Raw genomic sequence first — 23,432 nt, 5'->3', positions numbered from 1 at the left:
ACCTTTTCTCTGTTCTTAGTGCATAATATGCATGCCTATATAGATGCTTGTGGTTACCCACAATTAAGCCAATTAATTCACTTAAGTCACAATAAGTTCGACTTACTAAAAGTAGAAGCCATTTTGGGAACATCATTTGGGATGAAGAAGAGCTTCCCCTAATTATGCTTCAGGAAAACAGGTCAGTGAGGTTCATCTTTAAATGTGTGACTAATAAAAAGTTATGATTTAAAAGATATCATCACACTACAAGTAGATATAGTAAATTTATTTCATATAAATATACATATTAACATTATTTACAATGCTAATATTTATAGAGGATCTATATCTCTATATCGACAATAACATACAAACTATTATCACTTTAAGTAAAAAGTGTTTCTAGAAATTCCTTATATCATTTAAAAAAACAAAACAGTATTTCAAGATTGGTTCTTAACATGCTATGACCAACTTATATAAGAGAAAGCTGCCCCCCTTCATCCTTTCCTCCACATCCCCCAAAAAAGGAAAGTGACATTTGGCTTTTGGAAATTTTTCTACTATCTTTATCTTAAAAAAAAAAAAGTCCTACCAGAAATTATCTCTTTTCTTAAAGGGGGAAAAAGTCATAGATAAGATTTTCCTTTAGAAAATAATAGCATTAAAAGTGGCATAGGCTCCAGAATGATATTTGTGTATTGGAGGCCCTCAAAAAAAAAAAAAAATCAGAAGAGATCCATTTAAAGTAATTTAATATACCAAACAAATACTGAGTGTCCCACTGCATGCAAGGCACTCTGCCAGATGCTGAGGGGGGATCTCAAATGAACAAGATACAGTTGCTGTTCTCAAGGACAGAATGGATAAGCACCATAAGAAAGTTTGTTTATGAGCTAAAGGCTATGGGAGCATACAGAAAGGAGAGACCAGATGTCTGGAGGAATAGGGGAGAGAAAAACTAGGATCAACTGTTACAGAGAAGTCTTGGACAAATAGGCAAAAATGGGGGAGGGGGTGAGAAAACAGCATGAACAGAGAAAGGCTGAGTTGAGGTTAGCTGAACTATATGATACCTGAGGAAAAGTGTTCCATGCCAAGCCACTGGGAAGCCAATGAAAGTTGTAAAGAGCAGGGATGAAACTAAATTTTAGAAGAACTTTAGAAGATGGCTCTGGCAGTGTTTAAAATGGGACCACACAAAGAAGGCATTGGAATTAGAAGAAAAGTTATCCTAATCATTGGGAAGAGGTAGCAAAGACTTGAGCCAGGGCCTATGCAACAACAGAAGGGCAATGAAGATGGAACGGATACAAGAGCAACTGCAGTCTCACCGACGTGGAGGCAGACTCTGCAGCTTAGAATGGTATTTTTACATTACAGAAGAAAATAAACAGACTTGAATGAAAAGACAGTGAGTTGAGTTTTAGTCATGAAAAGTTTAAAATGCTTAAGGACTCATGTACATATCCAGCAGGTGGTTGCAAATAAGGCCTTGTAGGATGGTGGAAAAGTGTAGGTCTAAGATGTGAGTTATAATGAGGGCATCTTGGGGGCTGTGTTTGAGTTGTAGATGACAAGAATCCTGTCCTCACTTTCTTCAATTCAACAAATAATTTCTCTCAAAAGATACAGGGTAGGTATTTTGTGAGAAACTGATATCTTAGATATAATATCTGCCTTCAAGGAGTGTGAGGTACGGTAAGAGAAAATGGATTTACTTCTCTGGAAATCCTGTTGACTACATTTGACTACAATGGATCTCAAACTTCAAAAAATGAGTATAATGGAAGCACACTCCAAGACATAGCAACATATGCTGTGATGACATTTACATTTTAACTAAATTACCAAATAGCAGACTTTCCCTATTTCTCGATATAGTCTACCAACCAAATATAAAATATACATTTGGCTAACAAAATTACACTTTAAAGTTGTCTTCACTTAGTTGCTTCATTACAGTTTTATATTAAACAAAATTGGCTCTGATGATCTTCTTTGAAGAAATACTGCTACATACTCCAAGAATCAAGCTTTTGGTTGAAGAAGAGAGAATTAAGTATCTTGGGCAAAGGACAAAAGGAGAATACTGGGTATATTAGAGAACACGGGGAGAGAGGTTGGAGAGAGGTTCAGAAATCCAAGATGATGCCAAAGAAACCCTTTTCCATTTTCCTAGGACTTTGGTGGGTCCTCTACATTTACAGCTGCCCTGGGTAAGGGAGGAACATAGTTGGGGACATGCACCTTAAGGATGCCAGCCTTCCCCTAGTTTAACCTGGCATCTCTTGTCTAGGTTACTTTCAGCAGCCTTTTTAGCTTAGCTTTATAACTGCTGCTTCTTTCTCCTTATGAATGAAAGGAGATACCTGAAAAGGGTTTGATGGAAGCACATGTTATCAGTGTAATAAACACAGTATTCCTTGGGATCTAGGTACTATTTATACTTCTCATTTATAGAATGTACCCAGTAATATTTTTTCTCCAAAATATTAACTATCAGGAGAGATTTTTTTTAAGTAGCTTTACAACAAAAGGTTTCTTGGTGGACATTCAATGAGCCAAGTTAAATAAATAACTGATCAGCTTTAGTAAGTTATGAACGATTGATAAGGGGGAAATGGAATGTAATACTATTTCACATTTAAAACATCTTTATGGGGGGGTGGTAATCTGATAGCTTCCTCAAAAGGCTATATTTTATATTTTTCAAAACCCTCCATGGGGCTAAGCCAACAGCTAGTACAATCATACATGAGTTTCACATGTAATTAATTAGGAGAATTACTAGAAGTTTGTGCAGTGTTTCTTCTATTTAGATATATAACGGCTTCCTGATTCAGCCAGCCATTGGAAGATAGAATAGCCTGGCTGATATTTCTTAGATTCTGAGGTTAAAACCAAACCTTGCAGTCAGAAGGTCAAGAGCTCAAGAGGAGGAAGGAAGAACTCCAAATAACTTGTTTTGCGAAATGCCAGACCCAGTGAAGCAGAGGGAAGTACTTTGTAAGGTATAATCTTAGTCTCCAAAAAGGATACACCAAAAACTGCAGGGATTTTAACATGGAAGCCTTATTTATGCTATCTATCTTGATTAAAATTAATGAGTTGCAAAGAAGTATTAGTTTACTTACAGTGACAGAAGACTTGGGAGATAGCATGTGAGGATTATGTGTGAGGTTGCAAGAGGATTTAAAATGATTCCATAGCAAGCAATAGCTAGAAAAAACTCCAGCAGCCAACTCTAGATTTAGTAGGCACTCGGGTGCTGCAACAACATTCAAAAGGCTTCAGAAAGGCACTCAGCAATTCTCTTGGCAATCATAAATATCACACTGAATTAGGAAATCCTTTACATAAAAGCAGAAAGGGAAATTCTTGTGCCCTTTAATGAAATATTCTATGGATCACCTTGCCATTTAAGATAATTTAGATTTAGTTTAAGCTCAGTCGATAAATGATATTAACATCAGGAATGACTTTACTCATAGCATTAATTTCATTTTTCTTCTGCTAATCAACAATTTTACGTACAAAGTAGTTCATACATTAAACAATAAGTGCACCAGAATTATGAATATAAATCTTTCCTAATGAGGTGCACTGACAGTTGGTTCAAGAAATAAAGGATTTTTTTTTTTTAATTCCCCGGGAGGACATAACAAAGTGATATTAAAAGACCTTTAAAAAATGAATACTATACAATTTCAGGTAATACTGGCTTAGAATTTGTGCTTTTTTGATAATGGTAATTCCAGTTCATTTTTTAAAGCACAGTATTATAGGAAATGTAACATTCTTCTTAGATACAAATACTACCACCATTGATTTGGGCTCAGAACTCTTACATTAGCAAGGGACATTATGTAATATAATGCTTACTATATTTTGTTTTTAAAAAAATAATACATTATGTTTGTGTTGAACTGGTAGCTTTTAAAAGAAGATTAGACATTGTAAAGGCCATAAAGTTTATTATTTGTGTTCCTCTGCAAATTAAAACATCTTCTTTCCCACTCATAGTTCAGTTAAATAAAAATTCAGATTCTATCCCTTTGCTATAATTCCTTGATGATGTTATATTATCTCATGCCAAAAGAGGTACATAACAGTAGAAATACTTTAGGTAATTTACCGGGATTTCATTTCACAGTTACTGAGGTAGAAGTTGGCCATGTGTTTTTCTATTAAAAGATATAAAAATTCATCTAAGTTTATTGATTCAAAGACATGCATTTTTTTCATCAGCAGTTTCATAATCATAATTCCTAAACCAAACACTGCATGGAAATTTGCTCCTTGATGTTTTTTATTTACAAAGACTTATCACTAGTGAGAATGTTACAATGTAACACTGCAAAACACATTGAGAAAACAGTGTGGACTGTGTCACAAACAGTTAATACAGTATACTCTATTAAGGTAAGTTTTCTGGTTTCTAAAGAAAAGGTACTTTAGAATTCAGTGTGAGTCTCAGAAATAATTCTGACCATTAGGTAAACATCAAAATTTTAATAAATAACATACATGAAAAAACAAACATTTAAAAAAAATTACCTTATACCTAACAAAATAATTTCTTATATCTGATGAAGATTTTGGTTGGATTTATCCTGGCAGTGTTCATTTATATAAAATTTTCGTACTGCATTGACTCCATTCGGACGAAATTCCACCCTTTTGGAATCACAGAAGAGATGAAACCAATACTGCTACAATATTGTGCCTTCCTGAAATGCTTCTATCCACCTATTGATAAGAGAAATTTGTTAGATTTGTACAATGCAATCATCCGATATGTTAAGACAAATATAGATAACAGCTGTGCCTATGGATCCAATTACCCTAACCATATATTTAAAATCTTTCCTATAGCAAACTAGAATTCTGTATATATGAAACTACCCTTTATTTGGTCCAAAATTTGGCCTGAAAAGTGCATCTCTTATTTCTGTGAGGCCTGAGGAAGTGGCATTTCATGTAAAAGTTCTATGAAGTCCTGATGATCCCATTTAATTGGTTTTGGAAGTGGCTATATCTGCAAAGGCCTTTATTTCAACCTTCTTTCTACTTTTAGGAATAGCAGCTCTGTCCCTGTCTCCTTCTCTCTTTTTTTTTTTAATTTATTTTTTTGTGAGGAAGATTAGCCCTGAGCTAACATCCGTTGCCAATCCTCCTCTTTTTTGCTGAGGAAGATTGGCCCTGGGCTAACATCCATGCTCATCTTCCTCTACTTTATATGGGACGCTGCCACAGCATAGCTTGACAAGCGGTGCCTCGATCCATGCTGGGGGATCTGAACCTGTGAACCCTGGGCCGCCGAAGCAGAGGGCGAGGGAGGGGGCAAACTTAACTGCTACGCCACCAGGCTGGCCCCTCCTTCTCTCTTAATTCTACCAACCAGAGATTCCTTGGGCGTCCATAGTCCAGACCTGTTCTAATATTTTCAATGAAGAGGAATTTAGCATCTAGTCTACTCCCAGTTGATCAAAATTTTGCATGTAACATAAAAGCATCTCAGAATTTCATAGACATATTTGAAAAATTCATCTCAAAGTTTTAATCTGACAATACACACAGCTGCAGTAATTCAGAAGACACTTGGAGGTAGTCTCTCTGTAACTCTCTAGTAGTGCAATTGCTTCTGAACTTACTAGGAACATTTGAAATCACTCAATTTAATTAGTAAAAGCAGCCTATAACAGATTTAGCTCAAATTTCAAGGACAGAATTTTCAGAAACTTTAATTTTAAATGCAAATGGCATATAAGTTATGCCATAATAAAAAGGCTTTTAAAAAGCCAAAAATTTCTAAAATTAACACATTTTAATATTCTGTAATGTGCAAAAAAGTAATCCATATGATAGTAATAACCTCAAAGAGAAACTATAATTTAGTCTGTATTAATTCTACATTACAAGTAAGCTGGTTCCCTTCACCCAACTACATTCAATTCTGTCTTGAAGAGATTTCTATCTTGTCAACTTAATGATATAAGCAAAAGATGTATATTGAAAAGCAATGATTTTTATCAGTTTGATGATGAATACAGATGAAAATGAAGAGAAATATAATATCTAACAGAATATTAGGGCAATTACTATTTTATCCAAGTAATTTTTACAGAAAAACTAGTTAAGTGACACAATTTAAAAATATTCTTCAGGGGCCAGCCCCGTGGTGCAAGTGGTTAAGTGCGCGTGCTCCGCTGCAGCGTCCCAGGGTTCGCCAGTTCGGATCCTAGGCGCACACCGACGCACTGCTTGGCAGGCCATGCTGTGGCAGCATCCCATATAAAGTGGAGGAAGATGGGCACGATGTTAGCCCAGGGCCAGTCTTCCTCAGCAAAAAAAGAGGAGGATTGGCAGATGTTAGCACAGGGCTGATCTCCTCACAAAAGAAAAAACAATATTCTTCAGTACCCAAAAGGAATTGTTTGGAGTAACAGCGATACATGGATGGATATCCTAACATAGACTGAAAAAAAAAAAGTCCTACAGGGTATTTGTAACATTGTGCCCGATTAAATAGGAACATTTGTAATTCTGGTACATTAATTCTAACTGCCTTAAGAAATGACAAGCCTTGCTTACTTAAAGCATTCTTTTTTATCTGCATGCACTTTTAAAACCTACTGAGAAAACATGAGCACCCCTTAGTGAAAACAAAAATGTATATTTTGTGAGGTCAAAATAAAAATCAAATGGAAGAAAGGTGAACTGAACTATTTTGTTCAGAAAGGACCTCGATTTCACAAAGAGATGCTTCTCTATGTTAAGCAACCTCATGACATCTAAATAAATATTCTTGTTGGGATTTTGAAAAGACTATTTCAGCCTTTACCATCTAAAATGATATCCATTTCCTCTGCTCAGTCACTGGGAACAGCATGGGAGCCTCTTAATGTGTTTGACCTTTTTCTCAAAGAAGTAAGTTAGCAACCAGCTGTTCAAACTCCTGCTGTCCCATGGCACAATTGAATCACTGGATTGCCAAAGTCCTGGAATGTTTCAAGGGAAGATTCTTACCCTCATTGAAGGAGAGGTCAAATACCTCAGCTTCCCTTCCTTTCAGCAGAGCAGCTTCATGCTGCTTCCTCAGAGGTCATGTGTATACAAAATATTTTGGACAGAACTACCTATTTTCTTTTCCCCTCTGCCTCCAGAAAATATTCCAGATACTCTTGCCTGTCTTAAAACAATTCTAAAGAGTTTGAATAACATGTTAAATCTTTCTCATTTGGATCTCTGATTTAAATTCTTAGTTGTCCCCATGCATGGAAGTAGGTTATTTTAAAATCAATCATTTAAAGTAACAACTTGCAATCTCCTGTATAAAAGAAAAATATGTCTAAATTACTTACTTCTGAGCTGAGTGAGCATCATCTGCTTTGAATACATAAAATAATATGTTTTTGTGTAGTAACTGAAATACTCTAGACTCTGAATTCTCATCTTTGACTTGAGTGACAGTGAATCCTAGTAAAGGTTGACTCTCCAAAGCTGCCACGTCCTAATTTAACAAGACACAAAGGGAGATGGGTTTTTAAATTGATAGAAAATTCAGATTTGTGAACTCTTGATCTATATAGCTCTAATTTAATTTCATATACACATACATTCTAGCAACTTATTCATTATTCATTTTTCATTTATTCAACAGTATTGAGTCGCCCCCTCCACGAGCCAGAAACTGGCTAGACAGTTTTCAATTTCATATTATTTCATATTATAGTCCCTACAACCACGGGAGATAGGTAATTATATTACTTTCATTTTGTGAATGCAGAAAACATAGCTCAGAAAGGTAAGTGATTTACCCAGATCTCACTAAGGAAAAGCTTGGCCCCTAGAGCAGTGGTTTTCATAAGATGTTGGAACATAGGACGATCAGATAGGAGAAAAATGATAGTTTTAGAGCAAACAGCCAGACACTGTTTATAACCCAAACAAAGTCTATCTTATCTACACTGATGCCTGATCAATACAATCTGGAGATAGTCAAGGGACTGTCATCCAAGAAAGCCTGGCAGAAAGGACAAGAACCTCTGCCTTTAGTGAAGTAGTAGTCACATGACAGGAAACTTACATTTTAATACCATGGAAAATTCCTAACCCTTTTGAGTAAGAGTTCTCTAGGTACAGCGCAGGGACACTGTTCACATTAAAAATAACCACAACATCTCCCCCTCCAAAAGCAAAACAAAAAACATACACCAAACAGATTAAATAAATATTATTACTTCCAGTTGGCATTATAAAACAAGATCCCAAATATTCGTCTTTAGTTTTCAGACCTTACCTCACTTGCAGCGTACGTATATAGCACTTTGTTTTTTATGACAAACCACAAGTGTTTCCAAGGTTTTTTACTGCCCTTTGATCTGTACAAGTAGCCACTCATAGAAGAATCTTCTGTGTTTGCTGATACCTAGACAAGTAAACCCCATATACAGTTTAATGGTTTTCCGACAAAAACAAATGTTAAATAACAAAATTGCTTTTGATCATTGGTGCTGAAAGCAATAACCATAAGAGTAACGTGTTTCAGAATGAATTGGTTTATTTTCAAAGTCTGCCACCATACAAATTGAATACTGCCTTTACCATGAGCATAAAACCCTTCTTTTTAGTAGCGATTCTAGAATTTTACCTGGTTTAACTGTGCTTGCATGTGTGTGTTTCTTTGTGGGTCCACCAGTGTTCTCTGGGTTGCAAGGAGAAGGAAAATAATTCCAAAGGTCCACAATGCTTTTTAAAGCTGTGTTTTTGAGACTGTATATGTTGTTATTGCTCTTCTTGTTTTGTGGTATTAGGAAAAATTACTTAAACCTTTACTTGTGTTCCTGAAATAACTTTTTAGACTTCTAAAAACTATCAACAAAAAAGTAAATAGAAGATTCTATTATTAGAATAGGAATAGGAATAGGAAACTTCTCTCTTTTTTTAACATAGGAACAACAGAGATATAAAAAGCCAAGTGTAGGAATTGCTGCCTTAGTGGTATAGTGAACACTCTCAAGATGGCTCCCCATGACCCCTGCCTGAGAGTCACACTGTTGTACATTCTTCCCCCGGACAGGAGACAGGACCCGTGACTTGCTCCTAACCAACAGAATATGGTGAAGGTGACGAGCTGTCACTCCCATGATTATGTTAAGTTATGTTATCCATCTTGCTAGCAGACTGGCTCTAGAGACTTTCTCCCATGCTGGCTTTGGAGACGTAAGCAGCGATCTTGGGGGGGCCATGTGGCAAGGAGCTGAGGATAACTTCCAGGCAAAAGCTAGTAAGAAGCCACGGCCCTCAGTCTTACATCTGCGAGGAAATGAATTCTCCCAATAACCTGAGTGAGCTTGGAAGCGGAGCCTTCCCTATCAGCCTCCAGATGAGAACTCTACACTGGCCAACACCTGGATTGCAGTCCTGCAGAGACCTCAGCTAAGCTATGCCTGGACTCCTGAGATAATAACTGTGTGTTGTTTTAAGCCACTGAGTTTGTGGTAATTTGTTACAGAGCAATAGAAAACTAATACAGGTGGGCTCTATGAATTTTAAAAGTATATCTTTAATCATGTATTATTTCTATTAATTTCTTATGTTTCATAAAAAGGATGACATATATTTAGTGGAAAATTTAATATCTAAAATTAAATTAGAAATATGTGTTAAGTGCTTGTAAATTTGTATAAACAAATAAAATCCGTGTATAACATTCCTAAGTAATTTTTTAAAAACTAGAATGTTTACATTCAAGTAAGATTTCACTTACAATTACATTGTAATTGTGGGATAATTTTGGGATACTACTATGTACTTATGTAAGTGTTACTATCATTGCTTAAAATATTTTGTTCATTCCTCTTTTGGAATATTTTAGAATTAGTTTATTAGCCACACAAGAAGATCAAGACTATTCACAATACTGAATAGTCATGCATAATCCTCTATTATCTTTTTAAAAATAAAATTGATGTTAACCAGCTTAATCACTTAACTGATTCACAAAACATTCCTTCCAATGATTTGATTATTTAAAAAATAAATCAAAGCCAGCTCAAGAGACATAGCTTTCCATTACTAAGGGTACTGAGGCTCTGAATGTAATTCTAAAAAAGAGGACTTTCTAAAAGTATATTGAACATTACTGGAATAAGAACACAACTCCCCAATTCCTCAGGAAGTTAAACATAGAATTACCATATGAGCAAGCATTCCACTCCTAAGTACATACCCAAGACAAATGAAAACACATGTCCATACGGAAATTTATACACAAATGTTTATAGCAGCATTATTCATAATAGCCAAAAGGTGGAAACAACCCAAATGTCCACCAACAGATAAATGGATAAATTGTGGTATATACATACAATGGAGTATTATTCAGACATCACACATTGTATGATCCCTTTTATATGATATATCCAGAATGAGCAAATACATAGAGACAGAAAGCAGATTAGTGGTTACCAGGGGATGGAGGGAGGGGGAATAGGGACTGATTACTTAAATGGATACAGGGTGTTTTTATGGGGTCATGAAAAAGTTTTGAAACTAGGGCAATATGGTGGTTGCACAACATTGTGAATACACTAAATGCCACTGAACTGTATACTTTAAATTGGTAAATTATATGTTACATGAATTTCACCTCAATAAAAAAAAAAAAAAAAGACAACACAGCTTCCCAAGAAGAATACTTTGACTTATACAGCACTTTAACAGATAAATTAATTTCCTCAGTCTGACTGCAAAGGAGTAAAGCAGTGGTTCTCAAACTTGAGCATACATCTGAATTACCAAGAGTGCTTGTTAAAGTTTCGGATTCTGTAGATCGTGGGTGGGGCCTAAGAATTCACATTTCTAATAAGTTCCCAGGTGACGCTGCTGCTGCTCCTCTGGAGGACACTTTGAGAACCAGTGTAGTAAAGGAAGACATGGCTGCAGTCAGGAAGCAGAGGTATGAAAGGGGAAGGCTTGTTTGTGTGGTTGGGTGCAAAGATGTATGAAATGGGACTGGTGTTAGAGTGAGTCTAGTCGAGGCTATAAAGACTTTTGGAACCAATGCTGTGGAATTTAGACTGGGGAGGGGAGCAAATATAAGAATTATATATATAAACTGTGATATCAGCATGGAGAGGTGAAAAATTACACAGAATTGAAAACTATTTCAGTTGATTAAGAACCTTAAAGTTCTGAATGTAGATTTAGACTCAGGAACTGAGTGATGGAAGAGACAGTTCAGAGATATTCACTAAATTGTCTTGACCAGTTTCACGGCAATTAGAACTTTAAGTCCTATTCTTACTATTTCATGAGATTGGCTATAAATCACTTTCTACTATTTCAATTGCCATAATGGAATACACTCAACGTTACATAAGAAACATGATCTTGGTCAAATTTTTAGAGTTGTTTGCTTCCACTTTCCATGATAGAACACCTCCACAGTAACCAAGTGAGAGAACAAAATTTAAAATTCTATTCTGCTGGCCACAATACTAGCACAGGTGGAAGCAATTAATAAACTAATCAAAATGGGAGTGGCCAGAAAGGCAGTGCTGTCCAATTTCTGACACTAGCTGACTGAACACCTGAATCTGAGGGATTGGTACAGGATATCAGTGGTGCCGGTGGATTACGTCACTGGTAGGTCTACCTGTGTAGGCTATTACTACTTTTTAAATTTTTCTTTTAAGTTTAAAGGAAAGGCAACCTACTATCAGTGATATCAACAGTATATAACCAACCAATGCTTACAAATACAAACTGTGCAGATTAGTAAATGCTAATAAAATGCCCCAAATATTCTATAGACTTCTTCCCTCTAATAAGGGTTTCTTCAAAGTAATTTTAAAAATTCATGTGTATCCAAGTTATCTTCACTTTCTATCATTGTTATAAAATGTTCTCCAAACCTTTCAACAGCCATTTTCTAAATGACTCAGGTCACAAGAGAGATGAAGCAACATTCTCAGGCATCAGCCACATCCATCACCAGTATTAAAATGCATGTCTTAATAGTAGTGGGAAATGACATCTTCCTTTATGAAAAACAGTGTACTATATGCGTATGAATAATTCAGCCTCCATTAGATTGCAAGTTTAATGGAAACACTTACTTCTTTGAGAGCAGCCGGGATTTTTTTCTGTTTCCTCCCTGATGGAATACTATGTAAGACTGATGATAAGGCACTTGAAGGAGATTTGTGATTTCCGGGAGATCCAATCTTAGGGGTGTGCTGGTGAGCTAAAATAAATCAAGCACACTTATGTAGCCAATGGTAAGCATTCTGCAATTCAATTTAACTCAAATCAATAAACACTGTTGCATAAAATATCCATGGGAGGATACTCAAGAAACTGACGACACTGAGGCCCCTGGGAAAGGAAGATGGATGGTTGGAAGCTGAGTGAGAGGAATACTTTCCAGTTTATGATTTTATACTTTTTCAACTGCAAATCATGTGAAAGGATTACTCTTTTGTGCCTTTAGAATTCTGAAATATGTTAACGTACTACTGACTTAAAAAAGTAAACAAACTTCTCTCCTGACTTTTTAAAAAAAACCTAACATTGTTTAGTATCTAGATACTAGACCAAATAATAATATTACCATGAACAAAGTGCTAGAAAAGGGGCTATAGGACAAGATGAGGAAGCAATTAATTTTGACTGCAGAGATTGAGGGAAAGCTGGGAACAGAATGAGCTATTTGTTTTGTTTTGTTTTATAATTTTATTTATTTATTTTTTTCCCCCAAAGCCCCAGTAGATAGTTGTATGTCATAGCTGCACATCCTTCTAGCTGCTGTACGTGGGATGCAGCCTCAGCCTGGCCAGAGCAGCGGTGCGTCGGTACGCGCCCGGGATCCGAACCCGGGCCGCCAGCAGCGGAGCGTGCACACCCAACCGCTAAGCCACGTGGCCGGCCCAGAATGAGCTATTTGAATTGGCCATTAAGGTATAAGTAGGAGTTTACCAGATAAAAAGAGGAGGAGAACACTCCATGAAGAAGAGAGGTCAGCAAAAGCAGAGAGGTGTGAGGCCGGCCCCGTGGCTTAGGGGTTAAGTGCACGCACTCCGATACTGGCGGCCCAGGTTCGGATCCCAGGCGCGCACCGATGCACCGCTTCTCCAGCCGTGCTGAGGCCGAGTCCCACATACAGCAACTAGAAGGACGTGCAACTATGACATACAACTATCTACTGGGGCTTTGGGGAAACAAAGGAGGAGGATTGGCAATAGATCTTAGCTCAGAGCCAGTCTTCCTCAGCAAAAAGAGGAGGATTGGCATGGATGTTAGCTCAGGGCTGATCTTCCTCACACACACACACTAAAAAGCAGAGAGGTGTGAAAGTATATCATCTATTTGGAGAATAATGAGGCTGGAAAAAAAGTCAGGTTCTATGGAACCTGGACTGTTGCTGGCAGTGGGAAATCAAAGGCTTTTTAGGCCGGGGCAGGGGGGTGGTGGTAACATGAGCAGATTGAATTTAGAAAAATAAATCCAGCAGTAGCAAGAAGGAAGGATTTACAGCAAGAAAACCTGTTGGGAAATTATTACAGTAGTCCAGATGAACAATAATGATGGCCTTATTAGGACTGAGATGAAAAAATCAAGACAAAGACAGGTTTTCGAAGACAAATTAGACAAGATTTACAGATCAAATGGGGTGGATGATGAGGGTAGAGGATTCAAAGACAAATGCTGAACGCCTGCAGTGTATATTACATACCCAGGGAACGAAGGGGAGAACATAAAGGCTGGCAAAGGATTAGATGGATGTGTCTTCTTGGAAAATGTATACAGACAACAACAAACTTACTCTATATGGATTCCGAAATAGCACATCATCTAGTTTTATTCACTTATATATTCTCATTTGCTGATGAAAAACTATTCTTCGTGGAAGCAAAGGATAATCTTTTTAAAATTAAGATCCTATAGGTTTCAGGAATTTAACTAAAGATCTGTTCCCAAAATACAGACTGAGCAGTCCTGCTGGTTGCATTCATCTTAACTGTAGGGATACCTGCAAATAATGAGTGGGCAGATATGATTTATCATTTTGTGTTTGGTAAAAAGCTGTACATTTATTTATTTTTAATTTTTTTTTTTTTTTTTTGTGAGGAACATCCATGCCAATCCTCCTCTTTTTGCTGAGGAACACCAGCTCTGAGCTAATCCTCCTCCTTTTTTTTCCCCAAAGCCCCAGCAGATAGTTGCATGTCATAGTTGCACATCCTTCTAGTTGCTGTATGTGGGATGCCACCTCAGCATGGCCAGAGAAGCGGTGCATCGGTGCACGCCTGGGATCTGAACCCGGGCCACCAGTAGCGGAGCGCGTGCACTTAACCGCTAAGCCACGGTGCTGGCCCCCAAAAGCTGTACATTTAGATGTACAATAAAACCTCACTAAATCAGTCCAGGGGATTAGAATTAGGCTAACAAAGTGCCAGCTAGTATATTTCTATAGAGAAGTACTTTACAGATAGATAAAAATGATTTGTAATGAGCATACAGTTGTGAAACTAGAAACTTCAAAATTACTTGATTAAAGTTCCCTTGTAACTCTTTTAAGCATTTCATCCTATAATTACATTTCTACAATTAGTACTTTTAGCAAAACTGTTTTCAGAGTAAAAATAAATTTCAGTCCAACTTCTGTTGGAATTACCACAAAATATGAGTTAGGAAAGCTTAACTAAGTTAAGACAGCAAAATGCTTAATATTTTCAGATGAGTATCACCAATCATATTACTCATGTGTCTAAGATGATTCTTTCAGAAGGTTGTTTAAAAGCATCTGGGGAATAAAGGAATTTTCGGTTAAATCTTTACTTATATATTACCTAATTTCTGCAGTTCTTGGAAACAATGTTCACATACTCTTGCTGGTTGATTTTTCAGGTAATCTAGGCCATACTTATTTGATGAACAAGCTTGGCATACAATCTGAAAACACATTGGAAGTATTTCATTTAGAATAACCTTTGTATTCAAACCATCAGGTATGTTACAATTTATAGAGCTGTCTACTTTCCAAAACCTTTCACAATCACAGAATCTCAATAACAACTCTATGGAGTTCAGGCCTGTAGTGAACTCACACACAATACCACACTTGAAGATGAAGAGGCCACAGGTTAATAGAGTGCTTGCTACATAAAATAATATACTAAAGGAATTAACGTATACAAAATGTTTAGAACAGTGCCGGCGTGCAATATTCCTGTGTTAGCTGTATTTATCATCGTCATCTGTCAACATCACTGCTGCAGACACGTCCACCTCTGCTGCACCTCTACCTAGCGTCTGGCCCTGTACTAAATGCTCTCTAAATAAAACCCCGTTTAATCTTTACGGTAACTCCTTGATGTCACTGTGACTATGCTCATTTTCCTAATGAGGTCATGAAGACTTAGAAACATCACTAGTGATGATTTCAACACTAAAAGTTCCCCCTATTAAATACCTAGTATCTAGACAAATGCAGTTTAAATAATTGTCTGTAAATATGAGGGTCTGTTTAATTGTCAACTGGTTAGTTTTTTTTTTTTAATGAAAATTGTCTATTATTGACATTGAAAATTAACATTGCAGTAGGAGGGAGTAAGTTCTCTAACAAGACTGCCCCATGCCTAAATATTTAGAGAAAATACCATCCATGATTCAGTATCTCCTCCACCCCCACTCCACAATGGTTTACAAGGGGAAATACGCTTCCTCATTATGTACAGCCTGGAGGTACTAAAAAGCACAACCTTTCCGCAGGCCCGGCAGTGGTGTCGTCTCCAGGTTAGAGTAAATTCACTTGTGCAGATCATACACATTGTGGCTCTGGTATCAGGAATCCAGATGGGAGCCTTTGATCCAAGAGGACTAACTTCCTCTTTATTTTCTGAGTCTGCCTGTAGAAGAACAACTTCTGATTATCCCCATGCACACTGACTGCTGCAGAATCAAGCCTTTCATTTGGCAATGGTAACTCACGATGCTGATGGTATCATTAAGGATGTGGGATGAAATATGGGCTATTATATTTTTCATGTTCTCATGATATTAAGATGATCTACATTCTAACAATCCTCTAACGTGAAATTAACTTAAAAAGACACCTGTGGCAGTGCAATGACAGCTGATTAGTTTCTTTCTTAAACTGTATTTTCTAAATTTTCGACAATGAGGTTTCATAACTAGAATAATATGAATGTGCTATATGCTATCATAGACTTGCAGTTAGACATTAATAGGATAAATATTTAGCTCTAAAATTATATACACATCTCCAATCCTTCTGTGAAACACATGTTGCTTTTCTAAACCCCTGGGAAAAGTTTCTTTAAGGTAAAAACTGTTTGAAATGCACTGGAAAAAAACTAAGAAGGAAAAGACAATACCTCATCAAGACTCCTACTAGGATAGAATGTGATTCTTTTCTTGGCATACTCTTCTATTGACCTGGAAATCGCTTCTAGCCATTCATCCCTTTCTGTGGCAGAACTGTTGGGGGCAAAAGAAGGTTCCATCAACCAGATGTCAGCTTTTTTCCTTTGCCTTTTTCTTACTTCTTTTCCTTCTGCCATGGCAACAGATTCCACCACCCTCCAACAATACTGGTCCCAGGCAGCAACTCTGAGGTTTATATGCACAAATAATCAGAGCAGCATTAGAGAACACATGGCACTTTAGCAAATAGAATGCTTTTTTTCTTTCCAAAAGTCCTGCTTTATATTGAATGACTTTTTAAGTCTCCTAAATTTGAAAGTATTTTTGTTTGGTTTAAGGGCTATTCATACAATTAATAACTATAATTATTTATATAACCAAGGAGTTTGCTAAGACATAATCCTAGAATTTAAAAATATTCCAAGGAATCAAGTTTCAAATCCAAATTTACAGCATAAAATACTAAATATTTTCAGGTTACTAAATATTATTAAAAATTTCTAGAAAGGGTACTAGAGAAAAGGAAACATTTTTGTTATCATAAACAGATGTTTAAGGAGTGGTTAACAAGGGAAATAGCCTACAGTTGTTGTTAGGGCTCCTCTACCCATTCAGACCATCATATTTTCTGTTCCTATCCTCAGTTCGTCAGGAGTTATATGTGGTTCAAATCTAGATGGAAATGGGCCAAATAGGCAGAAAGCCTGTTCAGAAAAAGGCATTTTTTGTTCTACTCTTTTGCAATCACACCTCTCCCCAAAAACCTCTGTGGTAACTCTGAATCATCACTGGTATCAGCACATTTTGTTTTGCATACTCAATAGGGCCACATTTTAGGTATTTCCTGTGTGTATATGTGTACATGTATATATATAGAGAGAAAAAGAGACAGAGAATTTAACAATTTAAAACTCTATCATCATAAAATAAAACCCATCATAATAATGGGAATGTTATTGTGTAAGAAAATGTGTATTTTTTTAGAGGGACATACTAAAGTACATAGAAGAGAAATGACCTCATATCTGCAATTTGTTTTAAAGTACTTTAAAAAACAGGAAAATCTGTGGCAGAATCTTGATAAGTTTTGAGTCTGGGTGACTGAATACGCAGTTTCATTATATTATTCACTTGAATTTTAAGTATATTTGAATTTTTAAATAATGTTTTTAAAATGAAAAATTCCATCATAAATAATGGTACGAATAGGCATATTTTGTTGTATTTTGACGAACCCAGAGCAGGTCAAGAGGACACTAAAAAAACCACTCGCCTTCCCCACAATAACCATTCTCAGAAATGTATCTCCCTACTAATTGGCTTAAGTGCCATTTAGAATATGCACTCATATAGATATTAAAAGGTAGAAATCCAGTTTACAAATAAAAATTTTAAACTGGTATATTTCTCAAATTTTCATTATATACAAAGAACAAAATAAAATAGAAACAGCCCTTATCTCTCTAAACCAAACAAAACCTGCCTCAGTCCCTCTACTACTTTACTATTACTGCCCCAGCTAGCTGCCGTTTATTTAACAGTTACTACATGTCAGCCGGCTGTGCTAAATGCTTTGCAAATATCATCACATCTCAACCTCAGAGCTACCCCATGGAATATACATTGAATTTTACACCCCACCCCCCCAACCAATCCCAGCATTACCACCCACCATCACCATTTATAGGTAGGCAACTTGAGGATTTGAAATATTAGATAATTTGCTCTGGATAACAGGCTATACTAAATGATGAGTTGGTATCAGACCCAAGAGTGGCTAAGGATTGAACCCTTCACCACCATGTCATCTCTGGCCTCCGTTCATGTTCTCTGAAGAACTATGCTATGAGAACATATGCTCAGGCTTCCAATTAAACATTCATAAAATATTACAGTCTCTCCCTCCCTCCCCTACTTTTCACTGGAAGAGGTAACAGAAAGCAGAGAGGCAGATGGCTAATTTGAGAATTGGCCATCTGATTTTTCTGGAGCCCTAGGAGCATGTGGAATGTGATTCGACTGTGCAAATCATGTCACATATGCTGTTCTTTCATTTAATCATTCCTGGCTCTCTCTTGTGTGGGTTCTGCCAAAACAATGTTTACCAGCTCTTGATAACACATTTCTCACAGACCACACACATTTGCCTGCAGCATCAAATGGAGACATTCTAGCTCTCTTTTTTAACATGGTTAGCAGAACAATCAGCATCTTCCTCGGATCAAAAAACAGGTAAAACCAAGTATTCTTTTCTTTATGGAATGTGTACATTACCAGAAAGCAAATTTGTATTATATGAGCACCATTTTCCGATTGATTGGGATGAATTTCCAAAGGGAAAAACCCTCTAATAGAAGGGATTTCTGGTGTGTTAGACCTTGCCACACTATTTACCACTTGTATTAACTGTGGGATGCTACTCTGAGGTCCAAAGGCCACATCACTTCACTTCAATTCATTTCAGTAATGTTTACTGGGAGCCTACTAAGGGCCAGCTACTAAGCCATGAACTGGGCACACATGATACACCTTCCTTGTAAGGGCTCACATCTAATTGAGGTGAGACATAAAAACAAGTAGTTACCAGATAACATAATCAATGTGAGGTACATCAATAACATAGAAGTTGTAAATTACCTTATTTAGGTAGCAGGGAAGGCTTTGCAGAGGTGATGACTAAATTGGGATTGGAGGAATTACAGGAGTTGGACAGGGAACTCTGTAGTCTCTCTGTACACCCTCATTCAGTCTCCCAGCTTTGGTTATCATCTCTAAGCTGATGACTCCCAAACACATGCCTCTAGTCCAGGCTTCCTTCTGACATCCAGATCCTTACATAAACTGCCTCCTTGACGGCTCCATTTTGATGATTCATAGGCACCTCACATTCAATACACACAACCGAAACTAAATTCCTGATTTCTCCCCCAGAGCTGTTCCTCTCCCAGTGTTCCCTATCACAGAGAATGCACCACCACCCAATACATTGTACAAGCTGGAGACTCACTCTTAATGCCTCTCATCCCCTATGTCCAGTTAGTCATTCTTTTTAGTTCCCCTCCCAAACCATTCTCCACACAGCAACCAGATATTCTTTTAAAAATGCCAATCTAATCACATCATTCCCTTGTATAAACCTTTCAGTGGTTTCCTGTTGCTCTTAGGCTAAAGACCAAAACCCACAAGATGGTTTTGCATATCTTTCTCCCTGTCCCTCCAGGCTTATCTTGGGTCACCCTCCCTCTCATTCTCTACGTTCATGCCACACTGGCCTTTCACTTTGAATACGCCATGGCCTTTTCATGTCAGGACCTTTGTACACATCATTCCTAATGATCAGGAGCCTCTTCCTTTCCCCTTTGCCTAGCTACCCAACTCCTACTTATCCTTCATAACTCAATAGACACAGCAGGTCTTTAGAGAAGCTATCCCTGACTGCCCTTTCTCCACCAAATCTAGCTCGAGTTCTCTTGTTTTACAGTCTCATAGCAGTAATTCTCCTGTGGTACTACTGGTAGTTTTCCTGTGTACTACTTAATTACAATAATAATTGATTGTGTTAATATTTGCTAAGTGTATGTCTTCCCCAATGAACTGTAAGCTCAGGGAAGGAAGGGCCCTTTTAATTCTCCACTGTATCCGGATGCCTAGCAAAATGCCTGGCCCAGGGCAAAGGCTCCATACTGCTTATTGAATGAAGGGATGAATTCCAGGTGGAGGTAGCCACCTGTGCAAGGCAGAAGGATGTAAAGTAGGCTGGCATGCATGGAGAATCATAAACAGATCCATACTGATGGAACATGCCATGCTTTGGTGGGGGTGGGGACAGGGGAGAGTGAATGAAAGGAGATCAGGCTGGTAAGGCAGACAGGAACCAGATCACAAGAGGCCTATTTGTCTCCTTTTTACATGTTATGTAGTACCTGCCTCACTGTGGTTGGGGGAATTTGGAAGGACAGCGTGGTGCACTGGTGGCATTCAATATGTATTAGTTCTCTTTCCCCCATTCCACCTTAATCCTCCCTTGGAAATTTACTTTTCCTTTATCAAGAACTTTCCGGTTTTATCATTTCTCTTGCATACTTCATATTCAATCCATCAGTAGTAATCCTATTGGCTCTACCTGATTTTGACCAATTCTTACCATTCTAGTCCAAGATACCATCATCTACAGCCTCCTACCTGGTCTCCCAACTTCTACTCTAGTGTCTGATGGTCTATCTTCTCCAAAGCAGGCAGTGTGCTCTTTGGAAAATATAAATTAGATCATACCAATTTTTAGTTTAAAATCGTCAGATGGTTTCCCATCACACTTAAAAATCCAATGACTTTACTAAGGTCTAGGAGGTGGATCTGGAAAAACATGGGCATCCAAATATTGACTTGACAGGCAACCAAAGAAAGAAAGATTTATCATCCTTTCCTGAATTGTTTAATTTTTAATAAAACAGAATTTTGTTTTCACCAAAGTGCATTTTTAGTTAGGAAATGCACTTAGTTTAAATGCAGTTGAAAACTTGACTTTCCTATAGGCAGTTCCTCTTTGGATCCTCGAAACTAACTTTCTTGACTTTAAGAACCAAGCTTAGGGGTTGGCCCGGTGGCGCAAGCGGTTAAGTGCGTGCGCTCTGCTGCGGCAGACTGGGGTTTGCCGGTTCGGATCCCAGGCATGCACCACTGCACCACTTGTCAAGCCATGCTGTGACGGTGTCCCATATAAAGTGGAGGAAGATGGGCATGGATGTTAGCCCAGTGCCAGTCTTCCTCAGCAAAAAGAGGAGGATTGGCAGATGTTAGCTCAGGGCCAATCTTCCTCAAAAAAAAAAAAAAAAGATGGTAAGAACCAAGCTTAAATATTTGCCAGGAGCATGATGTATAGGGACTTGTCATCAAGAGTTTACTTTTACTCTCAAATATTGATCTGGAGGATGCTTCGGGAACCTCCCAGGAAGTTGCTGCTCTGGCTGGTAGCTGGTAAGCATTCAACAAACCCTGAACACAAGTATTTGTCTTCTCCTGTCATCCTGAGATCTGGTGTCAGGCAGCAGTGGCTATTCCATTTCAGAAGAGTGACATAACCCAGGGAGCTGCTCTTGGGGTCCTCTGATTTTGAGAAGTCAGATATTTGGTCTGAGTCCTTGACATCCATGAACACAGGCAATACTTTAATGGTTAAAAGCATGAACTTCAGTGTCAGATACACTTAGGTTCAATTTTCAGCTCCACTGCTTACTGGTTGTATAACCTTGCACATGTTATGAAACTGCTCCGAGCCTCCATTTTTCTCATCTGGAAGGTCAAGACAATACCTACTTCACTAGCTATCATGGAAATTAAAAGAGAAAATATAAAACGTGTAGCACTGTGCCTGATGCAGAGAAATAAATGGTTCCAGTTACGACTCTAGCTGCTACTAAGATCCTAGTTGATTTTAGTCGTATGGACATAGCAGGAAGCAGGCTGCCTGGGTTCAAATCCTGGCCCTGTTACTTTTAACTGCTGGGTGGCTTTTCTTATCATAAAATGGGTATAATAGTAGTAACTTACCTTAAAAGGTTGTTGTGAAGATTTAATGAATTAATACAAAGAAAGTGCTTAGGAAAGTGCCTGGCACAAAGTTAAGTGCTACAAAAGTGTTTGCCACTATTTTTATTACATCAAAGGTTAGGTCTGAGAGCCACCCAGACTTGCTACCCAGATCCAGCAGTGAAGCATGCTACGGCTGTTGGCTTCTCTCCCTTCACCAGTCAAATCCTGCCAAACATTCACTTCTGCCACTCAGCCAATAACTCAATAATGTACATGTATGAGTCATACAGCTTCAGATTTCCTTAGCACTTGATTTATATTATGATCATATATTTTGATTTACACATAAGTCACAGTACGTTCCAGTCTGAGGCAAGGTGGTATCATAAATAACAATAGACTTAAAAGCAAAAAACTTCTATTTGTATCCTGACTTTGCCAGCTATGTATCCTTAAGACAGCAAATCAATTTTTCTGTAACTTAGTCTTCTTCATTTTTAATGAGATTACACTTACTTGTAGAGTTGTGATGATCTTTCAATGTTACATGCAAACTTCCTAGTAAACTATAAAGCACTAGATGTTTTGAAAAACATTATGTGTCACTGTAAAAAGATTTGAAATATTCACTTTAAAAGAATGATCAACAAAGCACTTTGCGGCATCATTATTCTACTCAGAGGAACGTTTTTATCATCAGCTCTCAGACATTTTACCTACATGTTAAATCAAGAGTAAACTGCATGGTATTAGGAAAGAAAAGAAGAAGAAGAAAAAAAATAAGTCCAGTAGTTAATCTAAATGGAATAAACGCTAGAGATGCCTGGCACTGTAATATGAGCAAATGTTCATCTATACCTATTTTTAAAATTTACCTGGCTGAGAGGATAAAGGAACGTTCTACACTTTCAATCTTTAGTTCATTCTGATATGCTTCTTGGGTGGGTTTTCTGACCTGAAAGAAAGCAAAACAATTCGAGCAAAACTCATCCTATTGAAAATCTCACCTCTGAAGCATAGCTACAGTTGCCCAACGCCCGGGCTGCTGACATCCACCACCAACCCTCACTTCCAGCTTTATCTACTACTACTCTCCCTCCTCTTCTCTATGCTCCAGACGAATTTAAATACCTACATACACATACGCTCAACTTTCCCACCTCCAGACCTTTGCTCATGCTATTCCCTCTACCTGGAACGCCTTTCCCCACATCTCAGCATGGCCAAATGTGACCTATTCCTTAAGGCTCTTGGCTCTTCCTCCAAAGAGACTTTCTGAATTCTCCCTCTTTCCTAGCTGCCACCAATCCCCCCACCATGTCCCACCAAAAGCTGCATGTTCTTTATTTTCTGAACTCTCCAAAACTTTAACTGTGGCTTTATAGTGACATTTATTACTGTCTATTTTATAGGTATTTATGTATGTGTAGCGTATTATCTTCCCAACTAGTTGCTAAGCTTCT

The 23,432-nt window shown here is 37.6% G+C and overlaps 1 protein-coding gene across 3 annotated transcripts in view; it reads right to left on the bottom strand.

The window, feature by feature from the left end:
• Positions 1-253: 253 nt before the first annotated feature.
• FGD6 (FYVE, RhoGEF and PH domain containing 6) overlaps positions 254-23,432 on the bottom strand; it is a 110,802-nt gene continuing 87,623 nt past the window's right edge. For all 3 annotated transcript variants that reach the window (XM_087449090.1, XM_087449089.1, XM_014779992.2), the window contains 8 exons: positions 22,845-22,924; positions 16,392-16,494; positions 15,756-15,902; positions 14,844-14,946; positions 12,111-12,238; positions 8,288-8,416; positions 7,350-7,498; positions 254-4,734 (listed from right to left, as the gene is read on the bottom strand). In XM_087449090.1, the coding sequence (XP_087305216.1) occupies positions 4,698-4,734; positions 7,350-7,498; positions 8,288-8,416; positions 12,111-12,238; positions 14,844-14,946; positions 15,756-15,902; positions 16,392-16,494; positions 22,845-22,924 (876 nt within the window). In that variant the 3' untranslated portion in view covers positions 254-4,697. The remainder of the gene's footprint in view (positions 4,735-7,349; positions 7,499-8,287; positions 8,417-12,110; positions 12,239-14,843; positions 14,947-15,755; positions 15,903-16,391; positions 16,495-22,844; positions 22,925-23,432) is intronic.

Source organism: Ceratotherium simum, chromosome 25 (assembly GCF_057802395.1).
Source record: "Ceratotherium simum simum isolate JZ-2026a chromosome 25, ASM5780239v1, whole genome shotgun sequence".
NCBI classification, from domain to species: Eukaryota; Metazoa; Chordata; class Mammalia; order Perissodactyla; family Rhinocerotidae; genus Ceratotherium; species Ceratotherium simum.
The sequence above is the reverse complement of the archived record's forward strand: the minus strand, read 5'-3'. Positions and strand labels throughout refer to the sequence as shown.